Genomic DNA, 21,245 nt, shown 5'->3' with positions numbered 1-21,245 from the left:
TGGTGGCTGGTTCTAGGTACCACCTCTCGCCCGGTGCTCGGCAGCTTCATTGTCGCCTGGGCCTCGGAGCCGGCGACGGGCCGGGGGAGCGAGGTCGTCGGCCGGAAGCCTGGGCCCCGCGCGTCCCCGCTGGGCGGATCCCGCTCGCCCCTCGCCTCCAACCGCGCAGGCCCCGCGCCCCAGGCCCGGCTCGCGCAGGTGAGGGCCCCCGCCCAGGTGCGGAGCGGCTCCTGCCCCCGCTCCCGGGAGGGCGCGGCGCCGTCCAGTCCGCAGCCGCAGCGCCCACCCCCCCCTGAGCCAGACCCCGGGGAGGGGGAAGCCGCGGGGGTCCTGGGTCAGCCCGTCCGGGGGTCCGGTGAGGGGCGCGTTTGCGCGCAGGCGGGGTCTGGCCTGGACGTCTCCACGGAGGGGCCGTGTTTACGTCCCAGGGCGGCGCTGCTGTGCGGCGGGACGGGCCGCGGCCGCGGGGCCCTGGGGCGGCGGCGTGAAGTTTCATCCCCACAACCCGCCCCGACGGGGCCTGCGGTGGCAGCTCTGGCCTCGGTTGCAGCGCTGACCCCGTGACCACGGGCGTGTGCCCGCCGGCCCCACCGGAGCGCTCAGCGCCGGGAGGACGGGGCCCTCGTCCTCTGTGGTCGTTCCTCGCCCCGGCTGCCCACTCCGTTGCTGAGCGCCTGGGGCGGGCCCGGCGCTGCGGCCCGTGGTCCGGCCCCCTGGAGCCTTGCTCTGCCGGGGTGTCAGACAGTGCCAGGCGGCCAGGGGAAGGGACGAGCAGGGCGAGGGGGCGAGGGGTGCCCGGGACCAACGGGAGTCTCCCGACGTCCGGGGAAGCCGCTCCAGGCACAGGGGCCGGCAGGTGCAAGGCTCGCCCCGGCCGCGGTCCCTGTCCCCCTGCGGTGGGGCGGCTGGTGTGGCTGAAGCAGAGGGAGGGGCGGAAGGCGACAGAGAGGAGGCCACCGCGGGCGCAGAGTGGGGCCCGGGGGCGGCCGGCTTTGGGCTCGGACCCTGGGCGGCCTCTCAGCTGAGCGGCGGGGCGCCCTGAGGCTCCGCTCAGAGGGTCAGCACTGCGGGGAGGGGCTGCTGCCGTCGCCCAGACTCGAGGGCACGGGGCTCAGACGCGGCTTGGGGCGGACGGGGCGCACGGGGCGGCAGCACCACCGGGTCGCAGAGGGGGCAGGTGTGGCGGGGGCACAAGGGTCAGGAAGTCAGGGTGAGCCCTGAGCCAGGGCAGCTGGAGGCGGAAGTCGGGGGGCTGCCTTGGCCTCGTGGGTCTGAGGGGCCAGCGGCGGGGCCGGGGATCTGAGTCAGGAGTTAAGGGGCCGACGGGCGGGCGGGATCAGCAGCGCCTGTGCGGAGGCAGGAGGCCCAGGCGCGGGGTGGGCGGAGCAGGGGCCCGGACTGAGTGGGGGGCCTTCAGACTTGAGGGGTCCGGAGGAGGAAGGGCCAGCAAGGGAGACCCCCGAGCGTGCACGCACGCACCGGGAGGGCGGGCGGGGAGCCTGGGAGCGGGAGGGCGAGAGGCGCGGGGACGTTCCGTGGATTCCGAGGACGTGGAGGGGACCCGTGGCCACGTGGCTTTGCAGACCCTGGGCTGGGAACGTTAACCAGGCCCAGGCCCGGTTAGGACGTCACACCACGGGCCAGCCTCCCCCACCTTGTCTGGCCGCCGTGGCCGTCTGTGAGCGGGCACTTCTTAAGTGTCCGTTTTACCAAGGAGACTGAGGCCTGGACGGGAGGTGGATCTACGAGAGGGGGGGGTGACTGGAGAGGGAGCCCACCCGGCACCGCCCCGCCCCGGCACGCCCCCGCCCCGACCACTGTCAGGCGGGGCCCTTCCAGGGAGAGGCCATCTTGTCCCAGGAGAGGCCATCTTGTCCCAGGAACCCTGCCCTGACGGGACTGTGTTTTGGGGAGGAGATCGCAGGCTTCTCAGGGCGCTCCGTGGCGGGTAGGCCAGGCGCCCTGCGCTCCCCGAGGCCTGGCCGGAGGTGGTGGGCGCGGGACCCGGGTCCTCGCAGGGCCTCACCGTGCCTCTTGCCTGCTCAGGGCCCGCGCGCCCACCATGAAAGGCTCCCGGGCCGTCAGTGGCTCCCCTGGCTCTCACGAGGGCAGCCTGGAAGGCTTGGATCTGAGTCTGACGGGGCTCCCTCCACCCGTGTCACGGCGCCCCAGCAGCGCCTCTGCCGCCAAGCCCATCAGCCGCTCCATCTCTGTGGCCACAGGCCACGAGCCGAGGAGGAAGGCGCCGGTGAGTGTGCGGGCCTCTGCCTCCTGGGAGTGGTCTCGGGGTGCCCCTACTGCAGGGTGCACTCCGCACGCAGCGGGCCCCTTAGCTCCGCGCCTCACCCGGCCCTGCAGCCGTTGGGGGCAGGAAGGCTGGGGACCTAACCCAGAGTCAGCGGGTCCCAGGCAGAACCCGGGCCTGCCAGTGCTGAGCGCTCTCCCCTGTGCCCCCCACGCCGGGGTGGGCCTGTGGGGACGGCGGCAGGCTGCTGGGGGCAGGCTCGCGGTTTAGTGAGCGACGGGGAGGGCGCACGGCTCTGCGGCAGCCACGGGTGAGGGGCTTCGGCTTCCATCCAGGAAGGGGCGGCTGAGGGAGGCCACGCCCAGGACGCCCCCCGCGCCCTGCTGTCCCCCTCTCCCCACACCCGCCTCCTCCCTCTGAATCTGTTCGGCCGGCCCCGCGCTGACGGGGTGGGTGAGGGTCCAGAGCCTTCGCCACGCGACTGTGGTCTCCTCCTTTCCACAGGAGGCCCCAGGGCCCGGGGCTGCCAGGACCATCAACAACTTTCGCAGATCGAACAGTACCACGCAGGTCCATCAGCCGCGAGCCAGGCAGGCGTGGACGGGCCCCCTCAGGTAAACTCTGCGCCCCACCTGCTCCTGTCCTGCCTGTGGCAGCCCCTCCTCTGGCCTCACCGCTGTGGGCGCTGGCTGGACGGTGGAGCCTGAAGTCGCCGCTCTGGGCCAGCCCGAGGCGGGGCAGGCAGGACAAGTCTTGACCTGTCTTACCTGCCTGGGGAAGTGTGGACCTCAAGGCCGATGGCCCCTGCCTTCTCCTCCCCCTCTGTCCTTGCTGCGCTTTTCCTGCGGTGTCACGGTGGCCGTGGGAGGGGCCCTCGCTCTTCCAGGACCGAGAAACATTCCTTTGAGCTCCCGGCTCAGAAACAGAATCCCAGCTGGTGAGCTGGGCCCTCCCATCCCTTTATAAGCTCTCCCCATGTGTGTTCCTGGAATCTGCCTCCCAGCCCCGGGCAGTGACTGGCTGTCCCTGCTTGCTGTCCTCTCTGGCACAGGCCGGCAGAGACCCCCGAGACCCTGACGCTTGTTGAGGGTCGCTCCGGCGGGGAACAGAGGCCGGCCAGTCTGAGCACAGCTTCCAGCGAGACGGGGGCCACGTGGAATGTCCTGGTGAGAGCCAGCGGAGTCGGACCTGGCTACCTCGTCGGGGGGGACACCTGGCTGCTGCTTTGTTTTGCTGCCCCAGGGGGAGCGGAGAGGGAGGCGGTGGGGGTTGTGCCAGCTCTGACCGCAACATCAGAACCGGGGAAGAGCAGGAACTTCCCCCCTGAGCCATCCCATCACCCCGTTCGTGGGGGGGCCCGTGGAGCTGGGTGTCCGCGAGCGTGCGGCAGGGCCCCGGGCTCAGGCAGCGTCTGTGTCCCCTGACAGGATGACCAGCCCAGGGCCCTCCCCTTGCCACCTGATGCCCGGAGTTCCAGCACCCGGGACGCGCCAGTGGGCCTACGGAGGAGAGAGGGCACCATCCCCCTGGCACCCAGCTTCACTGCCAACAACAGGTGTGCCTGTCGCAGGTGCTGGGCAAGGCCCGCCGCCCTGGGGCAGACGCTCTGTCTCGTCTGCGGGCAGAGCAGAGCGCCCTGGAGTGAGCAAGTGAGCGAGCTGAGCACAGGAAGGACGGGCTCTCTCCCTGAGGCCCCGAGAAGCAGCTGCCTGGGGACTCCTGCACGCCGGGCCGCACACCGGCCCGTGGAGCCAGACAGGCACGCTGCTGGGGGCTCGCTCCTGCAGGGCTCAGGCCGCGACAGGGCGCGTGCAGGCAGCTCTGCAAGGCTCATTGGAGGCTCTGATCGGGGCTCAGCCTGCGCCTCTCCGGAGGGAGGCGTGGCACCTCAGGCTGCGTTGTCTGCTGCTGCGGGAAGGGAGGGGTCTCATGGAGGAGGGTTCGGGCTCAGTGGCTCCTTTGGGAGAGCTGGTGCCCCCACGTCCTGCCCTGCGGCCGCCTTGCCAAGTGCCTGCAGCACCCTGGCTCCCCGCTCCCTGCACCTCACTCCCACCCAGCCCTCACGCCAGAGCCTGGTGGGCGTCTCTGGTGCCGCCTCCCCCTGCATCCGCTTGCCGTGGGCTCCCAGTTTTGCTCCTCCCAGCGGGTTTAGGAGGGGCTGCGGCAGTGTGTATTGCGTCCATGGTGCTTACCTGGCCGGCACACGCCGGTCTGCCCTCCGTCAGCCGTCTGTGGTGGTCCTCCCACCCTGGGTGTGTCCAGTGTCAGGGGCTGCGGTTTTCACGGCCTACAGCTCACGTCTGCTGGGTGGAACGCCCTGGCGGAGCTTCCCCGGGTCTCAAGAAGGACCCCCTGTCGGGCACGGTGGCCATGCAGAGGCCCCGTGAGTGTGACGCGGGGGCCTGCCACCAGCCTCTCAGCCTGAGGCCACCTCCCATCCCCTGGCAGGAGCAGCAAGGCGGCCGTGGGCAACTGCGTCACCACCATGGTGCACAACCGCTACGCCCCCGCGGACACGGCGGCCCCGAAGAGCTCCAACCACGCGGGGCCCGCCCTCAAGTAAGGCCTGGCGCCGGTCTTGGCGTGCGCGCGTGTGTGTGTGTGTGTGCAAATGCACGTGCGCATGTGTGCACATGCGTGTGCACCGGGGGTGCTTGCCCCGGGGGGGTGCAGGCTGGGCCTGGGCTCACCCCTGGGGTTCTGCTGAGGAAGCCACAGCAGCTCTGTACCTCGGGCCTGCTGGCCAAGCACAGAGCTGAGGTGGCCCCCGTGCCCGCGGCAGAGTGACCCGGGAGTCCCGAGTGGCCCAGGCCAGGCGCCATGAGCCTCCCTCTCTGCTGCCCATCAGCAACCTCGTTAAGGCGGCCACCGACGAGGGCGAGAGCAGCGGCCTCGGGAAGCCACAGAAGAACTTTGCCAGAGGCCAGCACGTGGCCCGGAACAACATGGGGGCCTCCGAGGGCCCGCTCAGACGGAGGGAGGTGACCGAGGAGGAGGCCGAGAGGTGACCGCGGGCTAGGGGTGGGAGGGCGCACGAGGCTCTGGTGATGGGATCCCTACTTAATAATGCTGAAAATACGGGGGGTGAAAAGGCTGCGTACTGTCCGACTCCGTTCACCCAGAGCACCCAGAAAAGGCAGGTCTGTAGGAAGAGAGTGGGGCCTGGGGCCTGAGGTCTGGCCGCAGAAGGGGGATCTCAGCTTGTTGGGCACATTGTAGCAGCCGTCTCCCTGGCCCGAACACTCTGCCTCTACTGAAAGTCACCAAGTCAGCTGCTCAGGATGGACAGATGCTGTAGTACATGGAGTGTACTTCAGTAAAACCTAAACATTAAGCGCAAAGAAGATGTAGAACTGAAAAACCATGAAAACAACCTCAGGCTGCCCCAGGGTCGAGGGCGTGTGGGACCGTCTGCTGTGGTCCCAGGTCAGGGACACTGTGTTGAGACCCTGCACCTGCCCTGTGCAGTCCCTGTGGATCGGGTGTGGGGGAGGAGCCACGTGAGGCCAGCAGCTCTACACGCCCCCACCAGCCAGCCCCTCGGTGGGGGGGAGCCCCTCTGAGCACCAGGGTCCCCTTGGGCATGCCCCACGGCAGGCGACTGTTCACATCCTGAATGCTTCCTTTGTGCCTTTGCCAAAAAATTGACAAGTGGTCCCAAGAGCCAAGGTTAAGGCTTCCTGTTGAGTGCGCTTTATTGAGCGAGACTTAGTGTGATGGAGCGTGGAGCGGGCCACTTCAGGTGTGTGCAGCCGCGTCTGCAGGCACAGTGAGACGGAGGAGGCCTGCCAGCCCCAGGTCCCCTGACGCACCAGAGCCTCACCCACCTGTCCCCTGACGGCTTTGTCTTTCCTAGAATGTCTGGCGACTGGAGCACACAGCCTGTGGCCTTTTTTTTTTATTAAATATATTTTCTATTATTAGGTTTTTTTTACTATTCTTATTTAGATTTTATACATTTTCAGAGTGAGGGGGAGAAAGGGAAAAAGAGGGAAACATCAGTGTGTGGTTGCCTCTCACGTGTCCCCAACTGGGGACCTGGCATGCAACCCAGGCGCGTGCTTTGACTGGGAATTGAACCAGTGACACTTGGCTTGCAGGCCAATGCGCCTGTGGTCTTTTGTACCCTGCAGCTTTTTGTCTGTGAGGAGCCCCGCAGGCGCTGGGCCTTGGGGTCCTTCAGCACTCCTGCAGATGCTGGGCCATAGGGCGTCTCCAGCTTCAGGCAACTGAATGGGGTCTGTGGGGGGGGGGGGCTGTGGGCCGTCTGTGCCTGCGGCCGCGGGCTGCTCTGCCATGCGGGGCCTCACGGGGGCTGGGGCGGCTGACTGAGTCTGCTCTCTGGGCAGGTTTATCCGCCAGGTGAACCAGGCTGCCATCACAATCCAGCGCTGGTACCGGCACCAGGCACAGCAGTGCAGAGCCCGGGATGCCAGCCTGGAGCACCTGCCAGCATCCAAACGAGAGGTCAGTATGGGGGTGTGAACTGCACCCTGGGAGGGGTGGGCGATCACCCCAGGCTTCATAGCCGTCTGTGGCGGGGCTTCTGGGACCACAGGATTGAGACTAGAACGGCCCGTGGCCCACTCCCCGTCGGGGGTGCCCTCCTCCCTGCCCTGAGCCGCTCGCTCTCAGTGGGCCTGGGTGTCGGGGAAGCACCGGCGGAGAGAGCTGAGTGGGTTTCTGGTTTGGGGGCCCCTGGTCCACAGTGCAGAGCCATCGCCTTGCTTGGGAGTGGGCTTCCGCCGTCAGGAGGTGGGGGCCCAGTGGGGGTGCTGTGGGAGCCCACATCTGGACGGGTGACCCCACCCTCCAGGGGCAGCGGCAGAGGCTGGGGGAGAGGAACCTGCTGGACCTGCAGCAGCAGAAGGAGGCGGCCAGGAGGAAGGCCCGGGAGGAGAAGGCACGCCAGACCAGACAGGCAGCCATGCAGGTGCAGAGGCCGAGGGGTGGCGTGCGCAGTGCCCCGTGTGCCTGAGCGTGACCGCGCCCTGAGGGGTCCCTGGACACCGGGCCTCAGGCAGCTTGGCTGGAGTGGGCGACATCCCGTGGGTGCGGCTGCTCAGGGGGCTCCCCGACAGGAGCTGCAGCAGAAGCGAGCCCAGAAGTCAGGTGGTGTGGAGCTTGGGCTGCTGAAGGGGACCGTGGAGACGGGGAAGCCAGGGGCGACCCAGGAGCCATCGCTAGGGCCAGAGGATGGTGCTCATCAGACCCCCAAGGCCAACAACGCCGGTGAGCTGGGGGGCCGCCCTGCCCTGCCTCCCTGACCCTCCGGCTCCTGTCCTTGGGGCTCCCGTCTCTGGAGCGGGCTGTGGCCCCCGCTGCCAGCTCTCAGCTCCCCGCCCCCACCCCTGTGGTGGAAGGGCCTTGGCTGTCCCTCACCCCCAGGCCCCGCTCCTCCCCTCCTGCCCCACTTTCCCTGGAGCTGCACACAGGAGACCCTGCAGAGCAGAGGTCAGGGCTCGCAAGTGTCCCCTTTGCTCTGTGTCTGGACTCTTCCAGGGCTCCTCCAGGTGGGGCGGCCCCCAGGGCAGGGGGCTGACGCTGTGTTCTGTCCCACAGGGACCAGTTTCTGTACTGCGGGCCTGGAGGACCCCTGCCAGCCTGTCCCCGACTCCTCCCCAGAGCCCCAGCAGTTCCTAGAGGACAAGCTGCAGGTTTGGTTACGGCCCTTCCTGCCCTGTCCCTGCCTCTCCATGGCTGGGGGTCCCTCAGGCCAGCAAAGGCTGCCCAGACTTGGTGCTCTGCCACAGGGAAGGGGCTCCCTGGTTGGCTCTAGAGTCCTGTTGGGTTGTCACAGATGCTCTGGGGGGCCCATGCCCGCACCCCCAGAGAAAGCTGGACGCTCAGAGGTTAGGTGGTGGCAAGGCCGCCAGGCTGAGGAGGCTGGGCCCTGACACATCCCACTTGTCTGGGCATGCCTGGTCCATGGGGCTGTGGGGGTGCCCTGGCTCCCCACTTGGTCCTTGGGTGGTGCTGGCCTCTGTGGCCTCACTAGCTTCTGCCCACCCATCTGCCTCAGGACGCCAACTCCCAGGATGTGGCCAGTGAGGCCCTGGAGACCGTGGGGCTAGCCAGGGGCGGGGCCAAGTGCAGGTCGACCCTGGATGAGCTGCTGAACACGCTGAAGCTCCTGGAGGAGGAGCCGGAGCCGCTGCCCCGCCCCAGGGCTGGCCGCGGGGACAGACACACCTGGACTGATGAGGTGACCCTCCCTTCACCCAACCCCAGGCCCTGGCATGGGCCCTGCGGGGCCTTGTTGGCTCCTAGTCTCCCAGGGGCTTGCTGAGGCTAGAGTGACCTGGGGTGGGGATGGCACCGTGCCTGCCTGGTGGGGGTCTGAGCAGCCGCGAGGCCCTTCCCTGCAGACCAGGCCCAGCTGCCTCCTCCCCACTCCCCTGCCTGGGGTTCCCAAGGAGCTCCCAGGAGCCACCCAGAGTGCTTGGCTGCCTGACACCCGTCCCCCAGCGCAGTGCCCTCCCCTGCAGGAGGACGACTCCAGCTCCCTGACGGCCGACAACCTGGAGAGACTTGGGAAACTGAACGCGCCCGCCGGGTCCCCCAAGGACGGGACACCGCTCTCAGAGGCCAAGCTGCAGAGTATCTTGAGCTTCCTGGACGAGATGGAGGAGTCTGGGCAGGACCGGCCGGCCACAGCCCCCCAGGTGGGGCGGGGTCCCCAGGCAGGGACAGGATGGCTGGTCTTTCCCAGTGACCAGGCCTGCCTGACACACCCCGTGTCCTCAGGGGCTCGTGCCGGAGGAGGGGCTGGGGTGCCCGCAGCCTACGTCCCAGGTGAGCGCAGCCATGCTGCGGCTGAAGCTGGAGGCGGAGGAGAAGAAGCAGGCCGCCGCGCTGCTGCAGAGGGCGCTGGTAACCCGCCGCCCGGCTCGGGAGCCGCCCCTTCCCCACCTGGGGACCCTGCCATGGGGCTGCCACCACCCCTGTCCCAGGCCACCCACTGGGGCGTGGTCTGCCGGCGCCGCCCCCTGAGCGGTCCTTGTCCTCTGTGTCACCTTTCCCACACCCTCCAGGTGCAGCAGCGGGACCTTACCATCCAGAGGGTCAAGGAAACCAAGAAGGAACTGGGCCGGCAGCTACGGCAGCAGAGGGAGCACTATGAGGCCACCATCCAGCGGCACCTGTCCTTCATCGACCAGGTGATGCCACCCGGAAAGCAGGGCGCCAGGGCGGGGGTGACCGCATTCCTGGGGTCAGGGAGAGGGACAGGACTGGTGTCGGTCCAGCTTGGGCCTCAGAGACTGCTAGACCGGCTGGGCATCTCTCTCCCATCTCTCAAATGGGCAGTGTTTTCCCAGTGGGGACGAGGCGTACAGAGTGACCCCTTCCCGGACAGACCTGATGTTGTCACCATCCCCAGCCGTCACTGTCCGGGCTCTGCTGGCAGCAGCTGGGCCCTAGGGGGTGTGCAAGTGCAGGACTGGGGACCAAGGGGACCGACGGGCTCGGTCAGGGTGCTGGCTCCCCGGGCAAGGGGAGGCGAGGGTGTCAGGTGGCACGTGGGGCGCGTCCTCCACTCAGCTGCTCCCCCCGCCCCGTCCCCCCCGCAGCTGATCGAAGACAAGAAGCTGCTGGGTGAGAAGTGCGAGGCCGTGGTGGCCCAGCTGAGGCAGGGGGACCAGAGGCGCACCGAGAGGGAGGCCCAGCTGCAGGGGCAGCACGAGCTGGTGAGGCCCCTGGTCCCGGCCGCCGGGCCTCTTGCCCAGGCTCGGGTCAGTCCTGCTCTTGGGACAGGGTCACTGGAGGGCACCCGGAGCTGGCCAGGCGCCGGCCCGCCCCCAGCTGCCCGGCCCGCACTCTCGCCTGCAGGAGATGAAGCGCCTCCGAGACCTGCTGAGCACCGCCGAGAAGGTCCGCAGGGAGAGGTGGATGAGCGAGAAGACCCGGAAGATCAAGGAGATCACCGTCAGGGGTGGGTGGCCGCGCAGGGCTGCTCGTGCCGACTGGCCTGGGCCCGAGGCAGCCGCAGGGTCGTGGAGCGAGCACCGTGGTTTCCATCACTTGGCGGGTGGAGGTGACGCAGGCCTTGGGCAGGGAGGCCCTGTGGCGTCTGGGCCTGACAAGGCAGCAGTGGAAGGTCCACGTCCAAGAGGGGTGGGCCTCCCCTTCCCTCTCCCTCTCCCTCCCCAGGGCCCGTCCCCCCGGCTTCCAGGGGAGCAAGCCGGGTGGGAGCTCAGGGTGGGGCTTCCAGGTTTCCTACCACCTGTCACGTGGCTCTTCCCCGCTTAGAGAGCAGGTCGAAAAGCTAATGGGGCCCAGCCCTCCTGCCCTGGGACACTTGTCTCCCCAGGATCTCCCTCCTCCCAGGAGTCTGGGGATGGCCAGGGGACACCCCACTGGCCAGAGTGACAGTGTGTGGGGGGGTCCCAGCACTTCCGGCAGGAGAGGAATCCGCTGGAGTCCCTGGGGGTCCCCTGGCTGGATTGCAGCCCTGGTGTCACCGTGGGCGAGAATCAGGCGTCCCCTGCAGCACGTGGGGGGCCCCCACTGCATCATGGGCAGGTGTCAGGGGTCTGTCCCTGCAGTGCTGTGCTCTCCCCCCCAGGCCTGGAGCCCGAGATCCAGAAGCTGATCACGAAGCACAGGCAGGAGGTGAAGAAGCTGCGGAGCCTGCACGCGGCGGAGCTGCTGCAGGCGGACGAGCGGGCGGCCCGGCGCTACGGGCACCAGGCAGAGGCGCTGCGGGGGCAGCTGGAGCAGGAGAAGGAGACGCTGGCCTTGCAGGAGCGGGAGCGCGCCCAGCGGCGGTAGGTGGCCCGTCCTGCGGCCTTGCTGGGGACGCGGCCAAGGGCCAAGCAGAGCCAGGCTCCCGGAGTGGGGTCGGGGGCAGGACGGGCCGCGGCAGCTGAGCGGGTGGCCTCTGGCCGCACCGCAGCAGGTCCGTCCTCCGCAGCTTCGAGCAGCAGCTGGAGCAGGAGCAGCGGGACCTGCAGCAGCTGCGCCGGCGGCTCCACAGAGAGGTGGCTGAGGAGAAGGAGCGGCTGGGCCAGCAGGCGGCCAGGTGCGGGGAGGGGCCCTGGCCCCCCGCCCCCCGCCCTGCGCCCCACGCCCGCACTGACCTCTGTGGCGCCTGCAGGCAGCGCGCGGAGCTGGAGGAGCTGCGGCAGCAGCTGGAGGAGGGCAGCGCTGCCCGGGGCCGCGCCCTGAGGGCTGAGTTTGAGAAGGAGAGAGAGGCGCTGGAGCACAGGCATCAGGTCTGTGTCTCTGCCCCGCCTGTCCCTGCAGGCCCTGGGGGGAGCCCCGTTCTGGGGGTGAAGGGGGCAGCCACCTGGGAGGCTGCTGTCACTGCGTGACCCGCCCCCCCAGGTGGAGCTGCAGGCCCTGAAGGACCAGCTGCAGGTGGAGAGGCAGGCGTGGGAGGCCAGCTGCGCCAGGAAGGAGGTGGGCGCGGCGGGGGGGGGGGGGGTGGCGCCGGCCCTCTCCCCCTCCCCCACCCCTCCCTCCGCCCAGATACCTGCTCCCAAAATTACCGCACTCAGCGGGCTAAGGGGTCCTTCGGCCTGGTGACCAATGCATGGCGGCCGAGCAGCCCCTGGTCCTGCTCCCACGACTGCGCACGGAGGGGTCACCGGGGCTGGGCTAGCTGGGTCAAAGGGCGTGTCCAACCTGCTGGGACTTTGCAGAGGCCCAGTGCCCGCCCCCCTCCGAGAGGCTGCCCACTGAGGCTCCCACAGGGGCGAGGGGCGCCGGGCCACCTGCAACATCAGGACGGGGCCCTTTCACGGGTCTGGTCACTGATAGCTCCACCCTGTGCCTCTGCCGTCCCACATTGGGGCCTGAGTGACAGGGCGGGGTCCCCTCCCCTGAGGACTGACGGGGCCGAGGGCAGGCTGAGGCCCCTCTGTCCCCATAAACCGTCACTGGCCCAGCCCTGGGCCTCCTGCCACCACCTTAGCCGACCCCCGGGTGCCTCCTGGGCGCCTCCCCTCCAGGAAGCATGGCTGCTTAACCGGGAGCGGGAGCTGAAGGAAGAGACCCGGAGGGACCGGGACAGGGACATCGAGCTGGTGATCCGCCAGCTGGAGGCAGACACGACGCTGGCCAGGGAGGAGAGCGAGAGGGCCACTGAGAGCCGGTGAGGCCTCTGCCGGGCGCGCTGACACTGGGCGCCCTGCCCATCTGCACGGAGCTGTGGGGCCGCCCCTGACCCGTGCCCCCGTCCGCCAGTGTCCAGCGCATCCGTGACAAGTACGAGGCCGAGCTCTCGGAGCTGGGGCAGTCGGAGCGGAGGCTGCAGGACCAGTGCGCAGCGCTGAAGGGGCGGCTGGCGGAGGCCGAGGGGGAGACCGCGCACCTGCAGGGCCTGGTGCGGCAGAAGGACAGGGCTCTAGCCGCGGCGAAGGCGGTGAGCCGCCGTGAGCGGGTGGGGGTGGCGGTGGGACGGGGGCGGACGGCCAGGCCGCAGGCTCACGCCGCCCGTGCGGCCCAGGTGAACGCGCAGCTGGCCGGCGAGAGGGGCAGCGCGGCCCAGGCGCTCCGCCAGGAACTCGCAGACCGGCTGGCGGCCTCCGAGGAGGAGAACCGGCGGGTCCGGGCTGAGTTGGAGCAGCTGAGGCGGGAGAAGCAGGCGGAGCTGGAGGACGTGCACGGGAGGTGGGTGCTGGGTGCACGCAAGTGGGGCAGCTGTGGCCGCACGCGGGAGTGGCCCTGGTTGAGAGGTGCGCGGCCGCAGGACCTCCCTCTCCCAGCTGACACTGGGCGAGGGGTCGGCAGTGGCTGCTTGGGCTCCATGTGTGAGGCCACGGGACCCGCCGTCCTCCCTGGGTTGCCTGGCCGCCCACCACAGGCACCTTGAGAGAAGACGTGGGGTGGGGGCTCCTCGCCCTTCCCGTGGCACCTGCCTGGGCCCCTGCTTTAGGCTCTGACTTGCGTGGAGGCTGGCGCTGTAGGCGTCGTGGGCTGTCACCAACCCCTACAGACAGCCCCGTGCCCCGGTCAGCAGGCCAGGAGGGTGGGCAGCACAGCCACCCCTCCTGCTGTTTGGGGCTGGAGGCCCCCCCAGAACCCCGCTGTGTGTCCCACAGGGTGAAGGCGGCCCTGGCAAAGAAGGAGGCGGCCATGAGCAGCCTGCGGAAGCAGCACGAGGTGGGTCCCGCAGCGGCCTGGGGGTGGGGGCGGCCCGGGGGTGGGGGCGGCCCGGCCTGACCGGGGTGGGTGCCTGTGCAGGCTGCAGTGAAGCGGGCTGACCACCTGGAGGAGATGCTGGAGCAGCGCAGGCGGCCACTGCAGAGCACCAAGTGACAGCCGCTGCCTGAGGCGCCAGGCGCCAGCAGCAGACTGGGGGGGTCCTGTCGGGAGGCGGACTCAGCCTGGCGCCTGCCGCCCTCATCCTCTCCGTGCCCGTCCTGCGGGTAGAGCACTGGCTGCGTTTTAAAAGTAAAAGAGTTGTTTTGTAATACTTAGTGTTCCTGGCCTGTCTCTCTCCTGGGGTTTGGGAGGGGCTGGAGGCCACCCATGGGCCCCTCTGCAGAGCACCCAGGCAGGGGCCTCCGTGGCTTAGCTCTGCCCTCGACCTGCCCCTCCCCGTGTCTTCTGCCCCATGTCCCCTTCCCTGTGTCCCCTGCCTGCCCTGCCACCCCAGGCTCAAGTCCTCTACTGCAGCCGGACTCCGGCTGACTACCCGGCACCCACGTCCCCTCACGCGCTCTCCACCCCCTGGGAGGAACTCCAAGACTCCTCCCACCCTGCCAGGTGCCCCAGCCCGTGACCCGGGAGACCCTGGAGGTGTGACAGCTTGGAGCCCTGGAGAAATGGGCCCTGGGCAGGCCCCGCCCAGAGGAGGGTGGGCTCCGTCCAGCAGGGTACCCGGCAGCGGATGAGGCTTGACTCCTGGTGGCCTGGCTGTCCCCCTCCTGCTGGGCTGTCTGGGTGCTGCTGCGCCGGCCGAGGGTTCGGGGACCAGGCTGCTTGGGAGACCCCGAGCAACCAGGACGTCCCTCTGGCTCGCGCACTACGGACACCCGCTGCTGTGTGGTTGCCCTGGGGCTGCCCCTCACCATCTGACAACCCCAGAATATGTGCCAGTCCCAGCAAAGGTCACCCTCGGTCCCTACTGCCAGCAGGACGTGGGGGGCAGAGGCGGACTCCTTGCAGACCCTTCCCTGCCCCCGCCCTGTCTGTGCCTCTTCTGCCTGTCTTCGCAGAGGTCTGCGGCACGGGAGGCGGGGCTGGAGGGGCTCCGGGAGGACCCTGGCTATCCTGGCTCAGCCTCAGGCGCGTTCAGTTCCAGAGCCTCGTTCGCATGAAATGGGGCTCAGGGACCCAGAATGGGCACAGAGCCCGGAGCCCAAGGGAGAGGTCTGGCAGGAGCTGCTGGTGTCCAGTGGTACTCAGACCTCCAAGTGGGGCTGGGCAGAGGCGGGGGGCGGGCCAGGAGCGGAGGGGTGTCTCCACTGGGAGGAGCTTGGGGAGAAAGGGAGCCAGCGAGCAGTCAGGCAGAGGACCGAGCCCTGCGTGTCCCGCTCGGCGTGCACGGCCCGAGGGACACTCCAGGGACCCCTTGGCCACACCCTGCGCTGTGCTCACAGCGGTGTGTGGGCCCCGGCTGCGGTTGGAGAAGGGGGGCGCCGTGCTGGGAGGGAGGGGCCGGCGGGACCAGCGCCGGTGGCAAGACCGCCCTCGGTGGGAGCCTGCAGTGAGGTGGCAGGGGGGTGGGCAGCAGGGCTGGGGCCGGACGCTCTCACCCCTGCCTCCCGCACCCCGCATTCCTGCCCTGCCGCCGGCGGTCCCAGGGCCCCACGACCCTGCCCCCAGCTCATGCAGCACCGCCACAAACACGGCCGAGCTGTGCATTTCTTGCTGATTTTATAACGCTTCCCTGGCGCAGGCCACGTGCGCGCCCACGGCCTCCTTGGCAGGGCACACGCGGGTCCTGCTGCCCCGGGGGACCCTCACTGGGCCGGGGCTGGGCGTGCTCCTTTTTCTTTGCAATTTTCTCCTTTTTGATCAGTTCAGAAAATTCTAGAGCAGGAGACAGATTTCTAGTAAATAACCCCCAGCCTTGTGCACCCTCCCCCCGCAGAGCCCTGCAGACCCAACAGGGAGCTGTGCCCCCTTTAGCAGCGGGGACCCCACAGTCCGGGGCCTCTGTCCCACTCTCCTGGGCCTGCAGTGGGAGCAGGAGGGACAGAACGCTGCCGGAGCACCCACACTTGCTGGGTCCACTGCGCCTGCCCACCTGGGGCGCAGGATGGCCTGGGCCTCTGTGGGGACCCTCAGAGCCTCCCTCCGCCTTCAGTGGGGAGACAGCTGCAGAAGGGCTGGGGGCCACGTCCTAAGCAAGCCCCTTGACCTGTTAAGCCTCGTGGCCGCCCACAAGCCAGGCTTTGTGGGCAGGAAGTGGAGGCCCGTCTGTCAGGCTCTGAGCCTGGGCTCCCTGCCGTCCAAGGCCACCTGGCTGCCTTCTGCCCTCCAGGCCTGGGCCAGCAGCCGGGGAGGGGACATGGCAGGTGACACAGGGTGACCCAGCCCCCGGACAGCCATGGGGAGCCTTGTGGAAGGCCTGCAGGCCACAGAGGAATTCTCCCACGCAGCCCTCCGCCCCCCGACCCCACACCCATCGTCTGGGGTCCGCAGCCCTGCCCCACGCTCCCCTCCTGTGTCTGCCCCTGCAGCTCCTCAGGCCCTGGTCCCTGCTGCCAAACCTCCCTCCCACCTCGGATGCTCCTCCCCCCACCCTCATCCCCAGCTCATCTGCCACTGACCCTCTGCCAGCTCAGGCCACCACTCAGAAACCTGCTGTGGCCCCTGCGGCCCTGCTACCCTCAGCATCTCTGAGACTCAGTTTCCCCATCTGTGAGTTGGAGATGGTGGCGCCCACCAGAGGTGGCGGTGAGCACTGGGGACGGGGTCAGCACGTGGCAGTGGGGAGCCAGCCACTGAGCTCTGCACCCAGAGGGACGGTGGACGCATGCAAGCTGCCCGAGCGTGCGTGGCCCTGGGGCCGGGGTGGGAAGGACCTGCCAGCCGCCCTGTGTGCGGCCCACCTTCGAAGTCAATCCTGCTGTTGCCACCGGAGTCGGCCACCTGGATCGTGGCCCCGGCCTCCTCGTCCGTCAGCGGGGTGGCCGGCCCACTGCTGAGGGCGGGGGACAGCACGTACCTGAGCCAGGTGGGCTCGGGTCAGAGCAGGGCGTATGGCCGCTGCCCGGTGGTTTACGAAGTGCTCGCTCCCCACTTTACAGGTGTGGAGACTGAGGCCCAGCTGGAGATGGGTCTCTGGGCCCAGTCTGATGCTGTCCCTGTGGCCCAGACAGCCTGGCCCTGCCTCCCCAAGGGTCAGGTGGGGCCCACAGGGATGCTGGGCCTGCTGGGTGGGTGTGGGGAGGTGGACCGGGCACAGGGCTCAGTACCCCCTCACCCTGTCCCCCGCCCCTGTACCCCGTCCTTGGCTGCTGGCTGTTACTTGATCTCATTCCACTCGACGAAGCCGCTCTTGTCCTTGTCTAGGACCTGGAAGGCCTTGCGGATGGCGCCCTCCAGCTGCCCTGAGGCCTGGAACTACCTGAGGTAGTTGAAGAAGCCTGGAAGGACGAGACGTGGCTCAGCAGGGCCTCACCTGGGCCAGAGCCCAGAGGGGGGCTGCCCCAGGGTGGGTCTGCCAGGTCCTACCCCTCCCCTGTGTGTCCTGGCCCATCGGCCCCGGGAAGGAGGAGCTTGAAGATCGGCTCCTGCATCCACAGCTTCCTCGGCCATGGCCGGGCTGGCCCAGGCAGGGGGTGCCGTGGGGGGCGGGCTGTACCATGGTGCCTCATGTCTGTGGGCAGCAGCTCAATGTCCTTGTCCGACAGGGACGTGCCCAGAGCCAAGGCCACCTTCTTCACCTGGGAGGAGAAGTCCTCGTCCATCCTGGCCCCGCAGAGGAGAGGAGCCAACTCTGTGGCATGCCCAGCGGCAGGGGGCGCTTGGCTTGGACCCTGTGCGGTACTAGCTCTGCCCTGCCTGAGGGGTTCACAGGGCTCCGAGGAAGATGACCTGAGCCCCACGTCTAGCTAGCTGCCAACTTGATGTCATAACCCCATTTCACAGAAGAAGGCGGAGTTCCGAGATGGTAAGTGACACATATGTGTCTTCACTCTGCTCAGAAGAGGTGGCTGTGGCAACCCTCTGACCCCTTGCGCTGCTGGGGACATTCCCTCTGCCCTTCAAGGCCCCTCTCAAAGCCACCTCCTCTGGGAAGCCTTCCTGGTTACCCGAAGGGCCACTTCCTCTGGCCAAAACTCAAGGCCCAGAGGCTTGGCCTCACCCTGCCAGACCCCAGAGCAGTGGGCCCTGACCCTCCTGGCTGGACGCTGGCCACCTGTGCTGGGGTGTGCTGGCCTTGGACTGAGGGAGGCCCACGACTCTTCATCTGGGCAGGGAGGCCACCGCCCCCTTTTAGGCCCTCAGGAGGCCCAGCCTGGTGCGTCTGCCCATGGCCCCTGACTGTCACAGTCAGGCAAGGGTGCCGGTCGGGCAGGTGGGGGTCTGGGCACAGGCAGGGGGCCAGCGGTCAGGGACCAGGCTGTCCTGTGCCCCTCACAGCAGTGCCTCATGACCCGCTCAGTTCTCAGGTTGCTGTCCCCAGGGGGTGCTGGGTTCTGGGGCTCGTGCCAAAGCAGCTATTTCAGAGACCCCTCGGCCCTCTCCAAAGGTCACTAGGTGGTAGAACCTTCTAGAACACACTCCCACCACAGGGAGGGGCACCCCCTGGCCCAAGGGTCCGAGTGAGGCTGGGCCATGGTTGGGAGTCGACTTCCCTCTCCAGTGGGGCAGCCGTGGGTCCAGGGTGGCACTTACCCCAGCAGTCCTGGGCGCGGGCCGCTTCCTGAGCTGGTGGCCTGTCCGCCCTGCCCCTTTCCAGGGCCCTGTGGGGGGGCTGGCCCCCTGCAGCATTCCCTGGAAAAGGCCTCCCTCCCCCCTCCTGCCTCCATAGCCAGAGCTGGCCAGACCTTTAAGTCTGGGCTGAGACCCCTCACCCCGCCATGTCCCAGCACTGCTGTGTCCTGGTGCCCTTAGGCTGGCAGGGACTGCCCCCCCCCCCACTCTGGACGCCCATGCGGCCTCCTGCGGGGCTGCGGTCGGCACCCAGTCTCGGCTGGGGAATCTCCAGGTGAGTTCAGATTCTGACATAAGAAAAAGGTGTGTGTTGGGGGCGGGGGTGACAGGGGCGGTGGGGCCCGTGGGACGGGGCTGGCACATGGCCCCAGAGGTGGCTCAGCATGCCTACTGAAGTCGGGGGTCCTCTGGTCTTGAACCTTCGGTCCTGCCAGGCCCCTGCACCCCCTACTCGGCCCCTGGGGACCTGGGCTCAGTGAGCGGGTATCAGTGTCCCTGCGCTGACCACACTCAGCCACCCTCCCCGTGCGCTCAGGCACCCATGCCCCCATCCCTGCAGACCCAGCCCGAGCTCCCCCAGGGCTGCCCTCCCCTTCCTCCTCTGCTTCCTGCCTCCCTGGCCTCCCTGAGCCTGGGGTGGAAGTGGGGACAGCAGCAGGCATGGTTCTCTCTGTCACAGAGGGTCCTACCTGCCTGCTGGCCTTACACTGTGGTCCTGTCCCCGCAGCCCAGACACCCACCCATGGGTGCCCCACGGTGGAATGTTCTCGGAGTGAAAGGGAGGACCATGACCCACTTCAGCGGAACATGATGCCCTGCTGGGTGGGGGAAGCCAGTTGCAAAGGCCACGCCTCATGGGCGCCCCCTCCCCTGTCCGGGTAAGTGTCTCAGAGAGGCGGGTCCAAAACAGGATGCAGATGGACGCCAACCCGGGGCCGGAGGACAGGCGACCGTGCCGTCGGGGCTTATGGGTACAGGCCCGGTGGGGGCCGAGACAGTGGTAGCAGCTGCATGACGCTGAATGAACGAAATGCCACTGGACTCTTCATGTTAAAACAGTTCTATGTAATGTGAATGTCACCCCAAATTAAAAAAAGACGCATGCAGAGCGAGAAGTGGTGCTTTTCATTAAGCGTCAATTAAGCCGCAGCCATAAAGAAACCGCCAGCACCAAAGGGTCTGCAGAGGGACCCGTGGCGGCCCCTTGGCCTGGCCCTGCGAGGGAGGGGGGCCCCATCGGAGCCCACCATGTCGGACCCCCAGACCCAGGGTGGGGAGCGCACAGGTGGGCTCCTGGAACCCACACCTGTCCCCGAGCTGACAGATGGCTGGTCCCCTGGGCGGCCCCTTGGGTTTCATTCCTGTCCACAGCCCGGCAGCCCTCCCTGGCCCCAGCAGACTGCTCCCTGCTCTGGGCTGAGCTGGCAGGGAGGGGCCTGGGGACCAACTCAGAGTGCTGGGGGCACTGTTGTGCCCCATTGTCCAGGCGGGGCAGGCACTGCTCCCACCTCCCCACCCGGCCCTGCCCTGCCCTGCACTCTGAGCACTAGAAACGTAAGGGACTGACGTGCTTTTCCAGGGGCCGTTTCTACTTGAGAATGAAACTTTCCAGCCGCACCTGCTCCCAGATCACGGCGTGTCCGCTGTGGGCTAGGGGGGCCCCAGGTCAGGCCAGCTCGGAACTCCAGACATCTTCCCTTTACTGGGGAGGCTGCAACCCGCCTTCTGGGGTCTCTTTGGTAAATGTGGGAAGCCCCTCTGCCCCCACCCTGCAGTGCACAGCTGTGGTGATGGGCTTGCCAAGGTGGGATTCTTCTGGGTTGGGGGCTATCTCCGGCAACAGACCCCCCACACAGCAGGGCAATGTGATCACAAGGAGCGCCTGTCCCACTCCCCCACTCCCCAGCCTGGACTGTGTCCCCTGTGACTCTCCCTGTGGAGCTTGGTGCCTGGATGTGTGGGCTGGGCCCAGGGCAGCCTCACGCTCCGGGCGCCACTGTCTTGTGGCAGGGAAGCCAGGAAACAGCGTCCCTGCCGGCGTGGCCTTGTGGATGGAAGTGCGTCGTGAGCAGCCCATGCCCTGGCATAGTGGCCACCCCAGGCCGTGGCATCCTGATGCCACCACAGTTGGGCTGGGCCCCTGCTGGGCGTATGGAGGGCCCTGGGAGGGCTTGCCTGCCCCGAGTCTGGGGGAAAGGGCACATCTTCAGAGACAGCGTGCCATCCCTAGATCAGCAGATGCCAGCACAGTGGGATCGCCAAGGTGGGCCGGCCACTGGTCCCTCCAGACTGGCAGGTCCCCTCCCGCCCACCTTCACCCCTGCCTGCCTTGTTCATAGGGCCCTATCGCTCTCCCTGCCCTGTCCTGACGCTGGACAAGTGAGCCAGGCCAGGCCACCCAGGGCCCACAGCACAGGGGCCTGCGGCTGGGGCTCAAGTCCCCTGCTGTTTCTCAGAGGAGGGGCGACTGAGCCCCCAGGCCGGAAGCCAAGGAGAGAGGCCACAGAGCCCGGCCTGCAGGGGGAAGGGCTCAGCTCCCTGCTCGGCCCTCTCCAGGGCTGCAGGGCTCTGTCCTGTCCTGTCCTGTCCTGTCCTGTCGCTTCCACAGCAGCCGGCATCCAGGCTGGCGGCTGACCTGGAGGCCTTGGCCCGGGGGCTCCAGAAGGATAGCCGTTCCCGTCCTCACCTCCAGGGGGCGGGCAGTCAGACACCTGCCGGGGCTGCGGGGCTGCTGCCGTGAGACCTCAGAGGCGCCAGCCCCTGGTGAAGGGGTGCGCCCTGGTCAAGCAGAGCAGACGTACGGACCTGGGGCGCTGGCGGGTCTTCCCCTACCCGGCCTGGACCCCGCAGGATGATCTGCACCCCTAAAGCCCTGGAGATTCAGCCCTTCTGTGTGCCAGTGTGTGCATGTGTGTGCACACGTGTGTGTTCACAGGCAAACCCAGGTCCCAGGAACCATCTTCACTGAGGCCATGGTGTCTCAGAGGCTCTGGACAGATGCAACTTAAGCCCCGGTCGCCTCCTCTGTCTGTCCCCTGACTGCACTGGGGACCATGTGTCCAGGGCCCCTTCCTGGGTGGGCAGAAGCAGGGCCCTCCCCATGGGGGCTGCACAGTCGGGGCATGAAGCGGAGGGCCCGACTGGGGACGCAGCCCCGTCGCAC

The 21,245-nt window shown here is 68.2% G+C and overlaps 2 protein-coding genes across 2 annotated transcripts; one reads left to right on the top strand and one right to left on the bottom strand.

Annotated features, from left to right (window-relative positions):
* Window positions 1–143: 143 nt before the first annotated feature.
* Window positions 144–13,523, top strand: CEP131 (centrosomal protein 131). The gene is made up of 26 exons (XM_090291219.1): window positions 144–198; window positions 2,047–2,248; window positions 2,750–2,859; window positions 3,297–3,411; window positions 3,673–3,800; window positions 4,694–4,804; window positions 5,094–5,249; window positions 6,595–6,712; window positions 7,062–7,178; window positions 7,327–7,477; window positions 7,808–7,902; window positions 8,268–8,450; window positions 8,734–8,910; window positions 8,993–9,118; window positions 9,280–9,405; window positions 9,817–9,933; window positions 10,076–10,178; window positions 10,812–11,013; window positions 11,160–11,267; window positions 11,343–11,460; window positions 11,573–11,647; window positions 12,199–12,341; window positions 12,434–12,611; window positions 12,696–12,859; window positions 13,291–13,351; window positions 13,433–13,523. The coding sequence occupies exons 2-26, from the start codon at window positions 2,063–2,065 to the stop codon at window positions 13,505–13,507; spliced, it is 3,243 nt and encodes a 1,080-aa protein (XP_090147345.1). The 5' UTR covers window positions 144–198; window positions 2,047–2,062; the 3' UTR covers window positions 13,508–13,523.
* A 996-nt stretch (window positions 13,524–14,519) lies between these two features.
* On the bottom strand, window positions 14,520–17,112 carry PVALEF (parvalbumin like EF-hand containing). Its single transcript, XM_090257601.1, is given in 6 exon segments — window positions 14,520–14,668; window positions 14,776–14,895; window positions 15,161–15,226; window positions 16,252–16,367; window positions 16,671–16,788; window positions 17,007–17,112. Coding segments are annotated over 6 exon segments (675 nt in total).
* Window positions 17,113–21,245: the final 4,133 nt, after the last annotated feature.

This window comes from Furipterus horrens, unplaced genomic scaffold (assembly GCF_987537825.1).
Source record: "Furipterus horrens unplaced genomic scaffold, mFurHor1.1.pri manual_scaffold_11, whole genome shotgun sequence".
In the NCBI taxonomy this organism is placed as follows: Eukaryota; Metazoa; Chordata; class Mammalia; order Chiroptera; family Furipteridae; genus Furipterus; species Furipterus horrens.
The sequence above is the reverse complement of the archived record's forward strand: the minus strand, read 5'-3'. Positions and strand labels throughout refer to the sequence as shown.